The following is a 19,979-nucleotide window of genomic DNA, read 5'->3' on the forward strand; positions in this document are numbered from 1 at the left end:
CTTTCCGGTCGGCTTGCGTATTTCCCTCAGAGAGCGAAGGCGCGTCAGATGCCCGGCAAGCGGAGTGGTGACAATGAGGACCCACAGAAGGTTAAACGGCCTCGCGGGCGGCCGCCCGGTCCCAAAGCCAGGCTGTCGGCTGCGGCGAGGGCGGCGGTGGTGGAGGCCGCCGCGGCTTGGGCAGCGGCCGAGGCCACCCCAGGCGGCGCGGAGGCTATGGGCATCCTGCTTCCGGGCCAGACACGAATCAAGAGGAGGCGGAGGGTCATGCCTCTGGAAGACAAGATGAAAATTCTCGAGAAGCTGGAAGAAGGCGTGAGTAACACCGACGTGGGGCGCCTGTTTGGCGTCAACGAGTCAACCGTGCGCACCATTAAGAAAAACGAGAAGGCCATCAGGGCCAGCATGGAGAGTGTTTCGCCGCTGTGCTCCAAGGTGCTGTGCATTCCCCGTGACGTAAACATCGAGAAGATGGAGACCGAGTTAACTTTCTGGGTGGAGGACCAGACCATAGGGGGCCGGCCTCTGACGCTGAAGGCCATCTGCAGCCAGGCCAAACGCATTTACAAGCAGCTGGTCGAAACCACTGGGAACGGCAACCCGGATAAGTTTCATGCGAGCAAGGGATGGTTTGAGAAGTTTAGAAATCGCTACAGTCTGCGAAATTCGAGGTTGATGGGGGAGGAAGAACCCCTGAATGCCCAGTCGGCACCCAAGTATTCCAAACAACTCCAGAGACTGATCAGAGCCAGAGGCTACGTGCCTCAACAGGTCTTCAACGCCGAGGAGATGAGCCTGTTTTGGAAGTGCATGCCTTCACGTACTTTTAGGGAAAAAGACAAAAATCCCGAAAGCTTAGAGGAAGCTAAGGACAGGATTTCCCTCATTTTTTGTGCCAACGCCGCCGGTGACAAAATGATAAAACCCTTGCTGCTTTATAAAGACCCCAATCCCAGTTGTCTTTTGGAAAAAGATAAAAACCGCCTTCCTGTGTTCTGGCGATCACACCCCAAAGTATCATTAACTGCTGCCCTCTTTTTGGATTGGTTTCATAATTGTTTTATCCATCAGGCCCGGAGTTATTTAATAGAAAAAAATCTTGAGTTCAGAGTGTTGCTAATTCTGGACAGAGGTCCCAATCACCCAGACTCATTATTCTTTGCTCATCCTAATGTTGATATTGTGTTCCTCCCTCTGGAAGGCACTAGCTATCTTCAGCCCTTGGACCAGGGTATAATTGAAGCATTCAGGAGGTATTACACCAAGCATATGTTTGACCACTTTGCTGACTGTATTGAAAAAAACCCCTGTCTTACTTTGAAAGAAACATGGCAACAGTACAACATTGCTGATGCTTTGGTAGTGATAAAAGAGGCAATGGATGATATAAAACCGGCTGCTCTTAATAAAGCCTGGTGGAAACTTTGGGATGATGTTGTGAATGATTATGCATGTTTCCCTAGAGCTAATGAAGAAGTTGCAAAAATCGTAGAGTCTGCAAAGCGGATGGACTTTAAATTCCTTGACATTGAAGAGGGTGAAATTAATGAGCTGCTCAAGTTTCAGGCTTTGGCCATAACTGAGAGAGAGTCTGTATCAATAAATACGGAAGAAGACAAGTCCCCGGAACCAGAGGTAAAGATGAATTTAAGGAAATTGAATGCTGTCTTACGCCAGGCCTCAGACCTCATTGATGCTGCAATTGATATGGATCCTTTCCTGGACCGAAGTTTGGCCTTTAAAAAAGACTTCAATAAATTGTTATATACCTATAAAGAGGTACAGAAGAACCTTCAAAATAAAGCAAAGGAGTTGAAGAAAGAAAAAGACACAAACGAAGAGGAAGTAGTGTGGATGAAGAAGATGGATACAGAATCAGAGTCTGAAGGGGAGTCTGAATCTGAATCCGAGTCTAAATCCGAATCTGAATCCCATAAGGAGGAGCAGGTAGAGAGAAGGAAAGAGGACAAGAAGCCTCCAGAAGAAGATCCTGGACCCTCAAGCAGTGGCACTGAGACTCTCACTATATCTGAAGAATCTGCCAAAGCCATAAATGCAGAATTGGACTTTTGGAATCTAACCTTGGAATTGAATCTGGAGAGAGTAGATGTGCCTGAGTTAAAGGAAGAGAATCCAGAGGCAGTTCCTTCCAAATGACAGTTCATCTCTTGCCATTTTTCCCCTGTTGCCCCAACATCTCCCTTCATCATGACCATCCTTATCATCACCAGCCACACATCCGTATCATTTAGTCATTCAACAAACAGTTATTGAGCATAAGCTGTGTGGGGTCCTGTGCTAAAATTGGGGACATCATCTCAGGAAATCATCTCGGGATCTAAGGTAAATAGTCATTAACAGTGGCTACATTTCTTATTAATGTAATAGGTATAAAAGATCACAGTCTTGACTTATTTTACTGGACTTTGGATATAAAGGTTTTCTTAGGACCACAGCTTCATTTTCTCTAAGCCAGTTTTTCCACAGATACTAAGTTCTTCAATCACAAATGGAGATTTTCTGAGTTAACCCTGGTAGTCAGTATGAGATTACTTGCTTCTGGTTTTTGTTTGTTTGTTTGTTTAAAGGTTTTATTTTTAAGTAATCTCTACACCCAATGTGGGGCTCAAACTCACAACCCTGAGATCAAGAGTCACATGCTCTGCCACTGAGCCGGCCAGGAGTCCTGAGACTACTTTCTTTTGAAAAGCTGACATGGTCTTACGTTTTCTACAACATTCTTACATCAGTATTCTTTGTTAATCCCGCCCCCGCCCCCCGAAGGTGGCATTAGCCCTTCCTTTACCAACCCCCCCCCACCCCCGCCCCAGAGCTTAAAGAGTTTATGTAATTGGCATAAGTCTTCACAGCTAGCTATGTAAATGATAAGACCAGGGCTACAACTGGTTTATTAACTACTTTGTCAGACACTGGTGAGAAATGTGGGCCTTTAAGAACTTAGAGTCCCAAGGAATGAGACAGACAGTAAACAGATAATTAAACACAAAGACTGTGAACTGGCAGCCTGCAAGCCAGATTTGGCTAACAGATGTGTTTTGTTTGGTTTACCCAGCATACAACAATTTTGAATTGGTTTCCAGCATTTCCCCGGCTTGTTAAGGTACTGTTTACATACAATATAGAATTCACCAACGTAAGTGTATGTTGAATTTTGTTGAATTTTTTTAAACGCTTGTGTAACCACTACCACAATCCAGATATAGAACAGTTTCCTTAAGAAAGTTTACTTGTGGCCTTGTGTACTCAGTCCTTTCCCCTGCCCCAGAGATATCATTTAAAAATTAAGATATTTCACATAAAAAGCTGGATTAAAAAATTGCACACCCTGGCATCAGTGGACTCTGCATCCCTGAAGGGCAGCAGTCAGTCATTAGCTTGCTGCTCTTCTTACTTGTTTGCAGCTCCCCATAGTTGATGATGTCGAATGCTGCAACAAAAGTGTGTACGAAGTGCCTTAGGGGAAATAGAGGACTGTGGGACTAACCCTGCAAAAAGCTGCACGGAGCAGCTGGTCTAGAAAGATGAGTGAGTTCGTAGGTTTAAGCCAAGGAGAATTAGATGTGAGATCCTGGGAGGAGGAGGTGCTGTGGGGGGATAGGAAGGTAGGGGTGTGTGTGGGTGTGCGCACGCATGTATGTATGTGTGCTTCACTTGTTTTTGTAGGCAGGATGGGCCCCTATAAAGTGGAAGAGTTTTGTGTGCGTGTATTAGTGTTTGTGTGCCGTGGTTTCTGGAAGTTTTATATATCTAAGAAACTTAGATCTCTTTATCTGTACATGTGGGGATTTTATAAATTTTTTTGTTGTTAGAATGGGAAGGGGAAATTAGTATTTTTATTTTTGGAGGGGTTGTAGGTCAGCATATGGTGTCTGGGTTTTTTGTTTCTAGGAAGAGAATTGCCTAGTGAGAATTACTCCCTCTTTCCCTGCCCCCTCCCCCACCACTTTGTCCTCCCCGCCAGCCTGGCTGGGGCCTGGCTGGGCAGTGGGGCAGGCAGCAGGTGGTGAGGGGATAGGGCAGTGTAGGCCCTCAGTGCCCGCCCATCAGGTTGCAGCTCAGCCCGAGGCTGCAGTTTGCTACGGCTGTGCTACTGAATTACCAGCGACGCCATGGACAGGCTGGGCGCTCGGTGCCCTCTGCCAGGCTGTCTGCGGCCCTCTGTCCTCATATGCTTCCTGGTGAGTGTCCCATGCTATGGCTCTGTGAACTCTTTCACCCCTAGACCTCCAACCTGGGGAATTGAGGGGAGAAGGTGTGTTTCTTTTTTCTGCTCCTGGGATTTTGAGCTGGGAGCAGGCAGGTAGGAGGTGGAAGGGGGAATCCCCTGAGACACACGACCCCTTCCAACCCCGCCCCCCCCACCGGTGTCCTGGAGAGTGTATAGCATGCTTCTGAAGATTACCAGCAACGCCTCACTCCCCATTTTGTGAGGAGGAAGGACTGGGCTGCGTTTCACTGCCAGGGTTGTCCGGGGAGGTGATGGGCTGTCTGCTGGTGAGTTCTGATCTAGGGGTCACATGGTAGATTCTTTTAACCTTTCTCTTGCGGTCACCATCTCGTTTTTTGTTTGTTTTGTTTGTTTGTTTGGGGGTTTTTTTGCATTTGAAGAAGAGTTTGGTTTTCTCATCTCTGAAATATCTTCAAATGTTAAGGTTGGAAGTGGCCACAGAGCACCACCAGTGGTGTGGTGGTGGTGGGGTTGAGCGGGGTGGTGGAAAGAACTATAGGAGACGGTCAGAAGTCTTGCTCACTTTTTGGGTGATTTCTTCTCTGTGGCCGTTACATTGCTCATCTGAAAAATTGGCACAAATCAGTGGCTCTTAACCTTTTTGGAACTGTAGATTTTCTTGATTTGTGTGTGTGTGTGAAAATTGTGGATTTGTACGAGGTACGAGGAAAATGTATGGCTAAACACAATGTAGCACTCAATTCCAGAGTATCACAGGTTCCTTAAAATTAGGTCGATTACAAGCTTAGAACCACTGGGTGGCTTCTGAGGCCCCTTCTGCCTTAACACAGGTTGTAAAGTCAATCATAACCTCTTCAAAGCTATGTAAATATTCCAGGACAAAAAAAATGGCAGAATGAAATATGAACCAAAGGGATACATAAAATATTTTAAAAGAATGTAAAATTAGAAAAAGTGTTTAGTAAAAGGTAAGTATGAAAATGTTATAAAGACTTTAAAAATTATAGTGAATCTTTTTTCCATTATAATATTTCTATTGGGGAATATTCTGATGTGTGTATTTTCTGTCAATTTTGCATTCATAGAATGTCACAGAATATGTCATAGAATGAATATATTGTAGTCCACCCTTGGTTCCAAACTGTCCTCTCATGCTTCCAACACATTGTTGCTAGGTCCACAAACATTTCTCAAATCTCCCTGTCAAGTGTGGTAAAGTCCTGCACGTGTGAAAATGAATGAGACTGTAGAGCTCATGCCCAGTGGGGGAGACATGTGTAAACAGCTGTCTGTCCTTCACTGTGATCAGTGGAACAACAGAAGGATGTGAGCAGCAACTCTGGCCTCTACCTACCTACTAGATGCCAAGAGCATCTCCTCCCCAGTCATGACAGTCAGAATTGTCTCTAGATGTTGTCAGATGTCCCCCCGGGGGCAAAATTCCTCTGAGTTGAGAACCACTGGAGTATGTGAAGCTGAAATGACCCCACTAAATCCATTCCTAGGCATGCTCACTGCAGTTCAAAGAACCCACAGTGGGATGCAGGAGTCTTGGATTAGTCTTGGTTCTGTCACAGAGTTTCTGTATGTTCTGTCTGTTACCTTGTTTGTGAAATGATGGGTTATCTTAGATACCTGAGGGCCCATTTACCTCTTAGCATTTTGACTATGAGTTCATATGAGAGTTTCAATACATTTTAGGTGAGTTTATAGTTAATCCTGTAAGTGCAGTTTCCCACTGATACCTACTGGCTGAAATGTTCCAGATCTTCCCTAGGAATGGCTTTTTTGGTTGGGGGACAGGCCACTACCCCTTTTGTCTAGATTCTGTGCTAGAAGCCACTTTCGAGTCATTGGAGCCTTACAGTGTTTTAGTAAATCCAGTTCTCTGGTCAGAGCCAAAGCTGGTGACTCAAAAGCCCTATCTACTTCACTATTTAGTCTTTTTTTTTTAAGATTTTATTTATTTATTTGACAGAGAGCACACAAGTAGACAGAGCGGCAGGCAGAGGGAGAAGGAGAAACAGGCTCTAGGCTCCCCACTGAGCAGAGAGCCCAATGTGGGACTTGATCCCAGGACCCTGGGATCATGACCTGAGCCGAAGGCGGACACTTAACCGATTGAGCCACCCAGATGTCCCCACTATTTAGTCTTAATAACCACATCTTGCTGGTGTAATTATTAATTCACTAGTTTACAAGTATTTATGGTGAACCTTCTGCGTGCCATGAACTGTGTGGGGGGTACAGTGGTGAGCAAAGCACGGTGCCTTTCTTTATCGGATCAGTGATTACAAAGTCTTTTTCCTATCCGGTTTGAACCCATGACAACTCTGGGATAGGCAGTAGCAGTGTCAGCATCTGCATTCCCTAAGTAACAGTTAGAGAAGGGAGAGGAGGTAACTTGTCGAAGGCCACAGGCAGTTAGCGGTGCTGGCCCTAGGATTTAAATCCTGCTCTCTAGTGCTTTTGCTTTTTTCTTACAGTCTAGTTGAGTTGTCATTAAAAAACACACACGTGCAATAAAAGCTTCACTGAGAATCCTGGTTCTTTTGTTCTTGCGTGGTCACTGGTTTAGTTCAGAGGACTGGTATTTTGATTTGGAGGTGTTGGCGGAGGTGGTAGGAGGGATTGAGGAACCCAACCCAGACAGGCCTCTAGTCAAACTGAAACTCCAAACATTAAAAACGCTGCTCAGGCCCTGCCAAGAAGTAGGAGCCAGGCTCCAGGCAATACTGTGGAAGGAGTGGGAGGACAGAGGCTTATTTGAGTGAGGCCTGAGCCCTGGGCTGGGAGGCAGGAGAAGCGCACTTCTGTTCAGCCTTGCCTGAGTCACTGCAGGCCTCCTTTCAAGTCGCCTCTGTCCTGTTAATGGCTCCATGATCTCTCCCAAGCAGAGAGCCCTGGAATGGAAGCCGTTCTCCAATTGTTTCCAGTTCCTCTTATTTTAAATGTTTATCATTAAAATAGTAAGAACAATTGTATCTTGAGTGTCTTTTGCTCTCACATTGTCACTGCCATCTTCTTTGCTCAAGATCTTAAGGTCTGTTTCCTAGATCATTGTAGTGGCCTTTTAAGTAGATGGCCTTCTGGTCACTCCTCTCTCTGTTATTCTTCCCAACTTGACCACGTTTATTACTCTCCTACCTAAAAACCTCCGACAGCACCCTATCCCATGAGTACAAACCCCAAACTCCTCTGACTGAGCCTTCTCTTTATAAGGCTAGCCAGTCTCATTTCCTCTTGATATCATACCTGCAGATTGGAGATCTCATCTATCCCTTAATACCTCTTGAGTTTGTACATATTAACGTTTACTAGGAGTACCTCCCTCTCCTCTTGTAAACTTACTTATGATTTCAGATCCAACTTAGATGGTACCTTCCCTTTGAAGCCTCTTCTGCTCCCTCAGGTACAACCTTCCTCTAGGTCCTACCACCTCTCAGTTACAACAACACAGGTCACATTACTTTGAATTAGGCTACCTTTTCCCCTGGACTACCCACAGTGCCTGCACAGACACAAATAAATGGAGGTGAAATTAACTCTCTATGACATCAGTAGATCATTCATAAATAATCCCCATAGGATGATAGTAGTTCAGTGGATTCCAGTTGGCATTACCTCCAATAGCAGTTTTATACAATAAGAATGGATTTCTGCTCATCCAGATGACAATTCCTAATCTTGGCTTCACCAATTACAAGCTATGTGATCTTGATTTCTGAGCCTCCATTTTTTTATCACCTGCAAAATGCAGAGGAAAATATTTAGGCACAAAAACTTAAGCACTAAAGCTCAATACAGATACCAGGAATTATTTTGTGGATGGGGAATGGGGATGAAAAAATGACGCTTAGCCTTGGTTACAATTTGCTTGAGCTGGCAGATCGTGAATTGGCCATGTCACTGCTGACCTGTGCTTTTTTTTCCCTACCATGTAGATCCTGACAGCTTCTTTCCTGTCATACCCCATATTCAGGACCCTTAGCCTGCGGCTCCATTCAGCTGTCACCGGCAGCTATGTTTCCGGCACTTACTCCATCATCTTTGTCAACTGTCCCAATGAGCAAATTGCCAGAGATATTGCCAGGTACGGTGAAGGGGCTTAGGTGCTGCCCCAGGAGGCTGGGGGAGCTATCGGTATACTCCACTATGTCCACTACACAGCTATCTGCTTGAGGTGATAAGAGAAGCATGGCTGTATGATCCCCCGACAGATCCTGCTGCTGGGCCTGAAAATGTTGAGTGGTGCGTGGGAGCGTTTAAGGGATATGAGGCCCAGAGAGCTAGGTGGCTTGCCCAAGGTGTTAAGGTCAGAGGACAAGGGAACTCTGCAGGCTGAGAATTTAAGTCTTCTAATACTTGGCTCAGCTCTTTTTCTTCTTAGAGATACTCTCTTAGCTTACTTCTAGAGGTGCTCACCGTGGCAAGTGAGGAGGAGGAGGCTATTCCACGTATTTAGCAAATTTCTTTCTTTCTTTTCTTTCTTTCTTTTTTCTTTCTCTCTCTCTCTCTCTCCCCCTCTCCTCCTCTCCCCCTTCCTCCCTCCCTCCCTTCTTTCCTTCCTTCCTTCAAGATTTGTTTATTTTAGAGAGAGACAGAGAAAGAAGAGTGTGCGAGCAGGGAGAGGGACAGAGGGAGAGAGAAAGAATCCCAGGCAGACTCCCCAGTGAGCGTGGAGCCAAATGGTGGGGCTTGATCCCACATCCCCAAGATCATAACCTGAGCCGAAATCAAGAGTTGGATGATCAACTGACTGAGCCACCCGGGCGCCCCAGTATTTGGCAAATTTCTTTCTTTTTTTTTTTTTTTAAAGATTTTATTTATTTATTTGACACAGAGAGAGAGAGACAGAGAGCAAGAGAGGGAACACAAGCAGGGGGAGTGGGAGAGGGAGAAGCAGGTTTCCCGTTGAGCAGGGAGCCTGATGCGGGGCTTGATCCCAGGACCCTGGGATTATGACCTGAGCTGAAGGCAGACGCTTAACGACCGAGCCACCCGGGCATCCCAGTATTTGGCAAATTTCTTTAAAAGCAGCTATGGTGTGGTACAAAGAGCACTGGACTTACAATCAGACCAGGGTTTGAATCTTGGCTGTGCCACGTCAGTAACTGTGTGACCCTGGGTAAGTCGCTTTCTTTCTCAAAGCATTAGTTTTCTGAGTTACAGCATAGGATAATGCCACTTACCTCACAGGACCCTTGTGAGGGTTAAACGATAGGAAATATGTACAGTTCTTACCCCAGTAAAGTGGACATAGCAGATGCTCAGTAAATGTTTGTTGTATCTGAATGTCCCCCATCACTCCTTTTTATAGCTGTGACTTTGAAGAGGGTTAATGGGTCTGGAGGGTGATGGACTGGCTTACTCTATAAACTCAGCCATCTTGAAATTGATAGACTAAGTTACAGTGTTTTAAAATGTTGAATCTGGTCTTTAGGGACACAACAGCTTCCAAATTCTTGGTCACAGATTAACCTTGCAATTTATTCCATATTTCTTCCCCCAACCAGAATGTCTGTGTTTTCCCCATTACACAATGTTATATTTGGAGACTAGCATTTGCCTGAAAGAACCCATGATTACTCCAGAAATACGACCATAATATTTAGCAGCTAGGAATTGAAATCCCTTTAAAGCTTCTGGTGTACCTAGGGTATGTGCTAAACTGTTTGAATCAGCCGCTCTGGGTCCTGTCAGGGAACAGTGTCAGCTCACATCTGTGAGGTGGGGTATTGGGAGGACAAGGACTCTAACTCCTGGATCCTAACTAGTCGACAGGCCAGTTCAGTAAATGGATCCATGTATGCTTGGGGAGAGGTCTCTGTTGACTTCTTGCATCCAAGGTTCTGTTGAGAAGTCAGGTGTTTGTTGAGTCTCGTTCTTTGTAGGTAATGCTTTTGGTCTCTGATTTTAGGAGTTTCTCTCTATCTTAATGTTCAACTATTCATTTGGTAAATATTCTTTCTCTATTCTTTCTGTGTCCGTTTCCTGGAACTCCTAGTTAGGTAGATGTTGAATTTGTTCTCTGGGACTGAACTTTTATATTTTTCTGTTTCTTTATTCTACATGCTGGGAGAATTTGGAGCAGTCTTCTCTCTTCTTTGTTTCTCAGCTCTTTTGCTATTCAGCCCTCCTGTTTTTTTGTTTAAACAATTATAATTTTTTAAAAATAGTTTTTTAATAGTTTTACTTTTCAAGATTTCTAATTATTTTTAATAACCAACTGCTCTTATTTCATAATTGATCATATTTTATGGATGCAATAACTTTGCCTTATCTCTCTGTAGATATTAATTATACTTAATATATTTTAAATTTTTTTCCAATTTTATTGACCAATTATTGACATATATAACATTGTGTAAATTTAAGGTGTACCACTTGATACTTTATATAAATACATATTGCTAAATGAGTACCACAGTAAGGTTAGTTACCACATCCATGACCTCACATAGTTACCTTTTGTATGTGTGTGTGGTGAAAACTTTGAAGATTTGCTCTCAGCAACTTTCAAGTATATATAATTATACTTATTTTAAAAGCTTGGTTTTGAAAGTTCTATTAACTGATTCTCTTGTGTAAATTCTTCTGTTTGTTCAGTTTTGTCTCTCTTGGTTATTGACCTTCCTCAGTTACTTGGGATTAATTGGGACCTCTCTCATCTTTTTTTTTTTTAAAGATTTTATTTATTTATTTGAGAGAGAGAGAATGAGAGACAGAGAGCACAAGAGGGAAGAGGGTCAGAGGGAGAAACAGACCCCCCGCTGAGCAGGGAGCCCGATGCGGGACTCGATCCCGGGACTCCAGGATCACGACCTGAGCCGAAGGCAGTCGCTTGCTTAACCAACTGAGCCACCCAGGCGCCCGGGACCTCTCTCATCTTTTTAGTCACGTTTGTTGGGGAGGGGTGCAGAAGGGCTGCCAGGAATTGGCATTATGCAGCACTGTTTTCAGTGAGTGGGGCCTGGGGGCCCTCGTGACGGCTCTCCTGGCACATTTAGCGCTCCTGCCTGGCGACAAGCACTCCATCACTTGTGCCTGGGCCCTGGAAGATTCCAGGGGTCCGCCTGCTCCTGCCGTGACATCCCAGCTACTCACCTGGATGGTTGCCTCCATGTTCCTGCCTGCTCTGGTTCCCCCGTGGCCTCCAGACAGGGACTGTTGCTCTCATCTTCTGTGGCAGTTCCCCTGCCTGCACCCACTCATGTCTCAGGGTGGCCTTTTCTCCTTTGGGGCTTCCTCGTAGTTGCTGGTACGTAACGCGTTCTTCCTGGGTGCTGGCAGGGCTGAGTAATGAGCATTTCCTGTTGTCTCTACGGTTTGTTAGTCCACCCGCTTGACCTGCAGGTCTGAAGTGGAGCCTTTAGGGAATATGGCTGTGGGGCTCTCACTCAACCTAATTTGTTTCATAGTTTTTATTAATGGTTTCGAGAGAACAGAGGCAGACAGGTTTAGTTGCCAGAGTTTATAGAAGGAGAGTAAATGGTACATGATGGGGAGGGCCCCATGAACAGGAGCAGACAGGAACCCAAGCTTAGCTACAGAACCAGCACTGAGGCCAGGTCCCTTAGCTCTGGGCTAGTGGTCTGTCTTCTGTAGTGTTCTTTAGAGATTAGTCTGCTGCCTCTCAATTCTGGGTCAGTTCAGTTCTGGTTCCTGGCAGGTTCTTAGATCTCTTCATTGAAAGACACATCCTTAGCTAGAAAAATTACCTAGAAACATTTCTTATTGGGGCCGGGGTGAAAATCCTGAGTGTTGAATCAGAAGACCTGATTCTAGTGTCCTCTTTGCTGCCAACTCCACATAGGACCTTAGGCAAGTCTTCCTTCCCTGGGCTTCCATCTCCTGTATATAGAGGGAAATGGATTAGATCCGGGCGCAAACACAGATACCTACAGGCAGGCCCCTAAATGAGCAAAGTGGGCTGGAGTGTCATGAGGGCAGGTGATGGTGGATAGCAGCCCTGACTCTCCCTGTGTGTTGGGAGGAAGAAGAGCAGTGGGAACTGTGTGGACCTGAGAAGGGGATGTCACGCCTCAAGGGAGTAGCCACTGCTCAGCTCTAGCTAAACGTGACCTTGTCAGACTGTAGTTCTAATGTTACCAGGCTTACTTTCTGGTGAGAAGATAGATAATCTGATTTTTTGAGTGTGTGAAATATCCTAATAATAAATATTAGTAACAGAGTCAAAATTTTAAAAAATTCCGGGGATGCCTGGGTGGCTCAGTCAGTTGGGCATCTGCCTTCGACTCGGGTCATGATCCCAGGGTCCTGGGATCGAGTCCCGCGTCAGGCTCCCTGCTTCGCGGGGAGCCTGCTTCTCCCTCTGCCTCTGTCTCTCTCTCTCTCTCTCTGTCTCTCATGAATAAATAAATAAAACCTTTAAAAATTTTAAAAAATTCTATAAGAGCCAAACCATGTCTGTGGTCTGTGATTCACTAGTCTGTGAACTTGGCAGTTTCTCAAGGCCCTAAGAGCTCTATGTGTCTCTGTCCTCTGCTCTCCTCAGATGAGCCTGTGTGTCAGTCAGCTGATGTGCTCTCTTTTGCTTTCACGCTCTCTGGTTGTGTTTTTGTTTTTGTTTGGGTTTTTTTTTGGCTATAGGGTCGTTTTGAATAACACAGTCCTCCATATTTCTACAGTGTTTTACCTATGGACAGGTTGCTGTGATCAGTCACTGAGGAGCTTACATTCTGGGCCTTTGAGACAATGGGATTATTTTTTTTAAAGGTTTAACTCACTCCTTGTGTTTCCTTGCCACCTTCAGGAGCAATAAAATGTCATTTCTCAGTGGACAATTGAATGAGTAAGACTTGCCATGGTTGCTTAAACAGATTTGTGCCATGTGCCTCTCCTTACAGTCAGGGACTTATTTAGCTCTGGAACTTTCCAAGGGAATGCCACATTAATGTGGAGCCTTAAAAAGAGTACTGTTGAACCTGGAACTGGAAGAGAAAGTAGGTCAGTTCTCTTGGCAGCAGCTGAGGGCAGGAGGGATTGGTGTGTAGGGCTCAGATGAGGTTGATCTGGCAGGGTCCAAGCACTTCAGAGCACAGAGACCAGCCCCCGCTTGGCGGCCTGAGACCTGAGAAAGGTTTGTCAGGGCCGGCCTGATTCTGAGGGCTTCCGGTTTGTTGCTTGGGAATGCTTCTTTGCATCGATGATTTGGTGGTGCCCCCATTTCTGTGACACCTGCACTAATTCTGTGTTCCCCAGGGCTCTGCACAGGAATCAGAACGTCAGACCAGGAGCTCCAAGCTGTGGTCTGCCCAAAAAATCTTAGAGGTCTGCAAAGTGATGGCTGTGCTCTTAGAGCTATGGTGGAAACCTTTACATAAAAAAGGTGAAAAGAGCCTATATTTGCCAAACACAGGGTATGATTTTTTTTTTTTTTTTTGCTTTTACTTGGACTTATAGCTGTTCTGTGTGGCCACGTGGGTATCTATAGATCAGAAGCAGTGAGTGTCAGCCCGACACATACCCAAGAGATAAAAGCAGAAGATGGTGATAGACTAAAATGATGGTGGAAGGGTTGGAAACCGCTGACGAACTGATCCTGTTATTGTACAGGAGAGTCAGCTTTAGTGAGGGGGACATGCCTATCTTGGGTAGGGGCTCAAATACTTATTCTTAGAATGAAAGAAAGAACATGGTTAAAGTCACATGCAAGGTCGGAAATGGAATCCAGGTCTTGTGTCCAGTGTTAATCAGTTTCCCTTCCCCAAACAGACTGGGCCTGTCCTTAAAACTGCCTTGCCATAGCTACTTCCTTCCTTTCCTCCCCACCCAGGGAAGGATTTATAAACTGCGCTGTCTTTAGAAGTTCTGTGGTGTGCATGCTGGTTATAGAATGTGTTGGCTTGAGGGGGAAGGGTTGCTCTAAATGGTTCTCAGGAAACCAGAGTAATTCCCAAGAACTCCTGTCCCTTGTCCCTTTTCTTAAGATGTTGGGTACTTACCTTGGTGACGGTGACTCTGTCTGTTTGCTTTAGGGCTAGCCTGGATAAGAAGCTGGCTGCCTCTGTGAACATCCTGCCCAAGGCATCCTCACTGTGAGTTTTGCTGTGGCTTGTAGAAGGGTGTGGGGGTGCTAGGTCAGGTCCTGGCTGGTGGAAAGAGCACTCAACTGCTGGGTATTTGTTTAATGAACACTTCATTGTTAATTTGTATTCGGAGGAAGTCACCTAGTGGATTTCTGTCAACCAACAAAAGCAAAAATAGGCTGTGTATGGAGAAGGGAGGAAAAAGACCTATAGTTCAGAAAAAGCGAATCTTGTTTGCACATTCTTTGTTTAAATTAGTTAGCTTGCTGTTAGCAAAGAAGTCCGACTGGGCATTCCATCCCTGAGTAAGCCTGTTAGGGATATCAAAGAAAATAATTCCCACTGCTTTTGAATTCTCTGGAAAACTTTGAGGGGTTGGCTTATGTGACAAGCTGTTTCTGGGTTGTTTGCCTTTCATTTCTTTAACACCCTCACTTGAGTTAATTCTGGTCTTTCCATTTCCCTCATAAAAATATGTCAGCATCCCAGTACTAGCTGTGCAGGATTTGTCTTGTGCCTTAATCTCTCCCATCCTAGCCTGTTTCTCATCTCCTTCTTCCCCTCGTTGGGTGGGGGGAGGGAGGGTGGGTGAGGAGAGAGAATATCTACTGTGAAGGTCAAAACAGAAAAGTGCTCTATAATGGAAGCTCCCTCCACACCCCTCCCCCAACGATGTCATCCCCTCAGGACTCACATCATCTATAGCTATAGCTCCCAAATTTGGCTGTGTTTTAGATTCCTGAGCACCATTCTAGATCTGCTCTATCATTCTCCCTGAGAGTGGGGCTTGGGTCACTGAATTTTTAAAAAATTGTGTAGGTGATTCACATAAAGCCTGTCTGGGAACCAGTGCTTGGGAACTAGAACAGAATTTCAGCCTCACATTCCCTTCATATGTCCATCCTTTTTATAATTGACTCCTTCACCATAGCACCAGTGGCCTAGGTCATCTTAGACTTGCCCTGAGTCAGTGTAGATATTTTCAGGCCAACTTTCTTTCCCTTCCATTGATACTGTTTTTGGACTCTTTTCTGAACTTCATTACTGACTTTGTTTTTTAACTTTTGGACCTGTTTTCATATGTTATAAGGCTCACTTTCTCTGAAGTCTCCTGTGCTTTTTTGATTATCCATTTGTGGGCACTCCACTTTGAGAGTCAATAATAAAAGTAGCACTAGTCCAAAGGATGGGAGGGGCCTAGAAGCCCGGAGTATAGGATGAGCATAGAAAGAGCTGAAGGGGTGCCTGGGTGGCACAGTCGGGTAAGTGTCCAACTCTTGGTTTCGGCTGAGGTCGTGATCTCAGGGTCGTGAGATCGAGCCCTATGTCAGGTTCCATGCTTAGTGCAAAGTGTGTTTGAGACTCTCTCTTATTAAGATAAATAAGATCCGAAAGAGCTGGAGATGCCCAGTTTGGAGGAGAGAAAACATAAGAGTTTCTGCAGGGCTGCCCTGAGGTGGCTCTTCATATGGAAGTTGGAGAAAACGACTGGGTGGCAGATGTTGGCATGCCATAAAGAAAACCATCTCATGTTTTCTAGCCTGTAAGGTAGATCGATGGACTTCTTCAAGAGATGGTGAACCTCTCACCCCCAGGAACGTTTAGGTAGCTGCTAGAAGCATTCATTAGAACGGTTGGACTAGATGACCTTTGGGGACTTGGCCAATTCCAGATATTTTTATGTGGGCTTGGAAAGATTTTAAAGTTTCTACCTTGATAAGTCACCTGACTGGGCCAGGTCAGGCATCTCACTGGGCTCATCTTGTGAGCATCATAATTTGCTTTTGTTCTCTTCTTCTAGGTACTTTTGGAATGGAGAAATCGAAGAAGCCACTGAAATCCTGTTGGTGAGTGAGGATGGGGGGGTTGGGGCCTTGATAGAGGAAGAGTGAGACCAAGGCCTTTTCCCAGGTTCCAAGGAAAATTGAGCAAAGATCAACCGATTGAGGTTCTTGCCCCACATCAGATGCCCTAGGCTAATTTGTGACCAGTGCCTGGTCACCTGTAGGAATGCTGTTTCCTGAGTGGCCAGATGAATCAGTAGCTGCCCAACTGGGCCTGAGGTCCTCCCTAAAGCAGGGATTTTTTTTTTTTTTCTTTTACAGCTAATAAAGACAAAGACTTCCAAGGTCCACGTGCTATCCAGCTATATCAGGTAATGTTGGCATCTCTTCTCAGGCAGGGACGTACTAGGGACTAAGTGAATAAGCTTGAAAATCAGGAGACTAGAGCCTAGTCACCAACCTCCCACATGACCCTGGGCACATCCCTGCCCCTCAGATTCTTCATCTGTAAAATGAGAGGCTAGAATGAGTTTGTTGACAATGGTTCTCAAAATTTTGGTCTCAGGATCCCTTTACACGTTTAAAAATTATCGAGGGACCAGAGGAGCTTTGTTTGCATGGGTTATATTAAAGTTTATTGTGTTAGAAATTAAAACTGGGGCGCCTGGGTGGCTCAGTTGGTTAAGCAACTGCCTTCGGCTCAGGTCATGATCCTGGAGTCCCGGGATCGAGTCCCGCATCAGGCTCCCGGCTCAGCGGGGAGTCTGCTTCTCCCTCTGACCCTCCTCCCTCTCATGCTCTCTGTCTCCCATTCTCTCTCTCAGATAAAAAAAAAAAAAAGAAATTAAAACTGATAAATTAAAAAAATATTTTAGTTCTTTTAAAATAATAATAGGTGTACCTGGTGGCTTGGTCAGTTAAGCATCCAGCTCTTGATTTCAACTTAGGTCATGATCTCAGGATCCTGGGATTGAGCTCCATGTCAGGCTCTGCGCTGGGCATGGAGCCTGCTTAAGATTTTCTCTCTCCCTCTCTCTCTGCCCCTCACCCCCCCAAAATAAAACAAATACGTACACTGACGTGTGTCCCTAAAATAAGAAAATTCACTGTCTTGAGTCATTGGATAAAATTACCCCAACTCCCAAATGTTTAAGCACCTGTGCATGTGCCATGATTACTAAGGATGCTATCTCATGAGAACTTGACCGTGCCTCTTTCACTGGAAAGGAAGCAGGGATTATCACCCCATTTGACAGATGGGGGACTGAGGCCCAAGGCCTCACATATCTGCATTGTGTGCTGAGGGCCAGGTGAAAGAAATGGAGAGAAGGGAGAGATCCCTGTGGGTTTGGATAGTCGAGGAAGATCCCTTGGAGAAGGTCATTGGTTGAGTTGGGACTTGAGGGATAGATAAGCTTTTAAGTGATCAACGGAGAACTTTATAGATGGACAAGAGAATCCGGAGGTATGGGGGGATGGGGCTTGTTTGGGGAAGGCACAGTGATGAGTGTGGGATAGTAATGAAGATAGTAAGTGACATTTAACGAGGGCACACAAGGCTGGTCAGTATACCAGGTAAGCGCTTCATGTGCCTCATCGCATTTAATCCTTGGCAGTCCAGTCACGGAGGGACTATTTTTATCCCCTCTTTTGTAGGGCCTTTGGAGAAATGAAGTGACCTGTCCATAGTTCCATAGCTATGAGGAGGGGCAGACTTAGAATTTGAACCCATGACTGTGAGACTAAAGCCATCTGGCCCAACTCCCCACTTGTTGACAGGTGGGAAACAGGCTCAGAAGCAGTGGGCCACTGCGCTGGACAAGGTGGGCTACGGCAGATCGCAGGGCAGCTCAGGTGACACTTTCCAGTTGGGTCTAATTGCATAGACTGGTTCTAACCCTCATCACTTACAGGGCTCTGCTTTCTTTCCAAAGGTTGGTGCATCCTTTTGAAATCCCAGAAGTCTTCAGTCTTCCCATGGACCAAGGAGATGTCCACTATTTCAAGTGGCTGGAGGAGGGCATGGAGGAGGACTGATTTGGGGCAGGGGCGGGGGGAGGCTTTTGTGTCTCCTGATGGCTGCCTCTAGGGAAGGGGGGTCTCTTTCTGTTTCCTGGCACCTCTGGATTCTGTGTCATTACATCACGGAAGAGCTAAGGAACTTGAGAGGCTGAAGGTCTGAGCCCCTGAGGCTGGAAGAAGAGGCTGGGTTGGTCGGGCCAACCAAGAACCCGGTGGAATTTGTCTCGAGTGCTTCAGGCTTAAAGGTGGCCAGGGGGTGGGAGGGCGAGGATGGTTATGTGGGGAGGCCAAGGGGAGGTGGCAGTGAGGGTGAGGTTTGTCATCTGCTCCTTCAGTCACTGGGCCTACCTCAAGTGCCCAGGATGTAATTACTCTTCTGCTTCTCATGAGGAGGAATGGACCCGGTGACCTGTTTACCCGAAGTGTGTGGGCTGAATGTCGCCTTCTAGGGGAACTGGCAAGCCCTTTATCCAAAAGGATGAATTGCTAATGGTAGAAATTTAGGGACAAGCAGGATTATTTCTTGTAACTAAAGATGCTATTTGTTATTCCTGAGTCCTGAGGAGGTGGGAATGGGCTTCATGAGTGTCGGTAGGACTGGGGGAACATTAGGTATTAGACACAGCCTCATGGCTTAGAAGCAGGTCTAGACTCTTCTGTAGCCTCAGAATGTGACGGGTATCAGAAGGTTCTGGTGCCTTGCTCATTGGAGACATAGGTTCTGAGCCCATGGTACTAACCTTGTCAGTTGAGCATTGAAACTGAGCATCCTAAAGTGGAAAGAGCCCTGGGAACTGCCAGACCAGTGTTTTCCAGACTTGTTCCCTTGGGTCTCAGAAGTTGACAGATGGTACCCTGGGTGCTTCCTGGGTGGGGGTAAGGGTATGAGGCTCCCCACCCATACCTCAACCAGTATAACTACCTTTTATCATTTTTATGTATTAAGCTCACGTGTAAGATTTTGGGTTTGGTTTTGTTTTGTTAATTTTTTTGGTTAAAAGCTAGTAAACCAGTGTTCTAAGCCAGTCTCCATTTTATAGATTACCAAAGGAAACTGAACTGCACTGAGGTCCAGCAAGGGGGTGGCGTGTTGCGTTAAGGATGGTAAGGCCAAGCCTACTCACCCTGTGTCTGGTGCTCCTCTACCTGCTCCCTGGGTCTCGGGTGGAAGAGAGCAGGGAAGGCAGAGCCCCTTTGGGGTGAGAAGAAAGACTTGAGCTAGGCCCCCTCCATGAACCTGTCACAAGGTAACCTCGCTCTGGGGAGACTCGTGGGCAGTTTGGGTGGGGGTCCACAGACCTCTGTGGAATCCTGGGTCTTCCCAGAGGGAAGGGTATGTGGGATGGGTATTTACTGCCAGGCTCTAGTTCTGACACGAGCTGTGCTTCTTAAACCTTAGTGCCTCCAAATATAAAATGGAGGCCCTCCCAGGGCCCTTCTGTGAAGCTCTTGTAGGGACTTAAGGCAGAGGCTCTTCCAAAGGTCCAGAGGATCCTTTTTTGATAGCCAGTGGGGATTTTGGAGGGTTACCTCAGGAGAAGGACAAAGAGAATGATAATGGTGATGTCCCTTTTTACAACAGATGTTTCTGATACACGCGAAAATCTTGGATAAAGTAAGCCCTAGGGAAAATGCTTTGGGGACCCCAGAAGGACTGCCTCTGTTGCTTTCGGGTTAGAGCCCAGTTTCTTTCTTTCTTTTTTTTTTTTTTAAAGATTTTATTTATTTATTTGACAGAGAGAGAGAGCACAAGCAGGGGGAGTGGCAGGCAGAGGCAGAGGGAGAAGCAGACTCCCCGCAGAGCAGGGGGAGCCTGTTGCGGGACTCGATCCCAGGACCCTGGGATCATGACCTGAGCCGAAGGCAGTCGCTTAACCAGCTGAGCCACCCAGGCGCCCTAGAGCCCAGTTT

At 45.9% G+C, this 19,979-nt stretch overlaps 1 protein-coding gene and 1 long non-coding RNA gene across 2 annotated transcripts; both read left to right on the forward strand.

Moving 5' to 3' along the window:
* The first annotated feature begins 230 nt into the window (after window positions 1-230).
* On the forward strand, window positions 231-2,231 carry LOC110581652 (tigger transposable element-derived protein 1-like). The gene has a single exon (XM_021691570.1). The coding sequence runs from the start codon at window positions 268-270 to the stop codon at window positions 2,155-2,157; it is 1,890 nt and encodes a 629-aa protein (XP_021547245.1). The 5' UTR covers window positions 231-267; the 3' UTR covers window positions 2,158-2,231.
* A 6,010-nt stretch (window positions 2,232-8,241) lies between these two features.
* Window positions 8,242-16,408, forward strand: LOC110581653. Its single transcript, XR_002480395.1, has 4 exons — window positions 8,242-8,303; window positions 14,212-14,271; window positions 16,064-16,109; window positions 16,368-16,408. It is a non-coding gene; the product is annotated as an uncharacterized LOC110581653 (long non-coding RNA).
* Window positions 16,409-19,979: the final 3,571 nt, after the last annotated feature.

This window comes from Neomonachus schauinslandi, chromosome 13, assembly GCF_002201575.2.
Source record: "Neomonachus schauinslandi chromosome 13, ASM220157v2, whole genome shotgun sequence".
Taxonomy (NCBI): domain Eukaryota; kingdom Metazoa; phylum Chordata; class Mammalia; order Carnivora; family Phocidae; genus Neomonachus; species Neomonachus schauinslandi.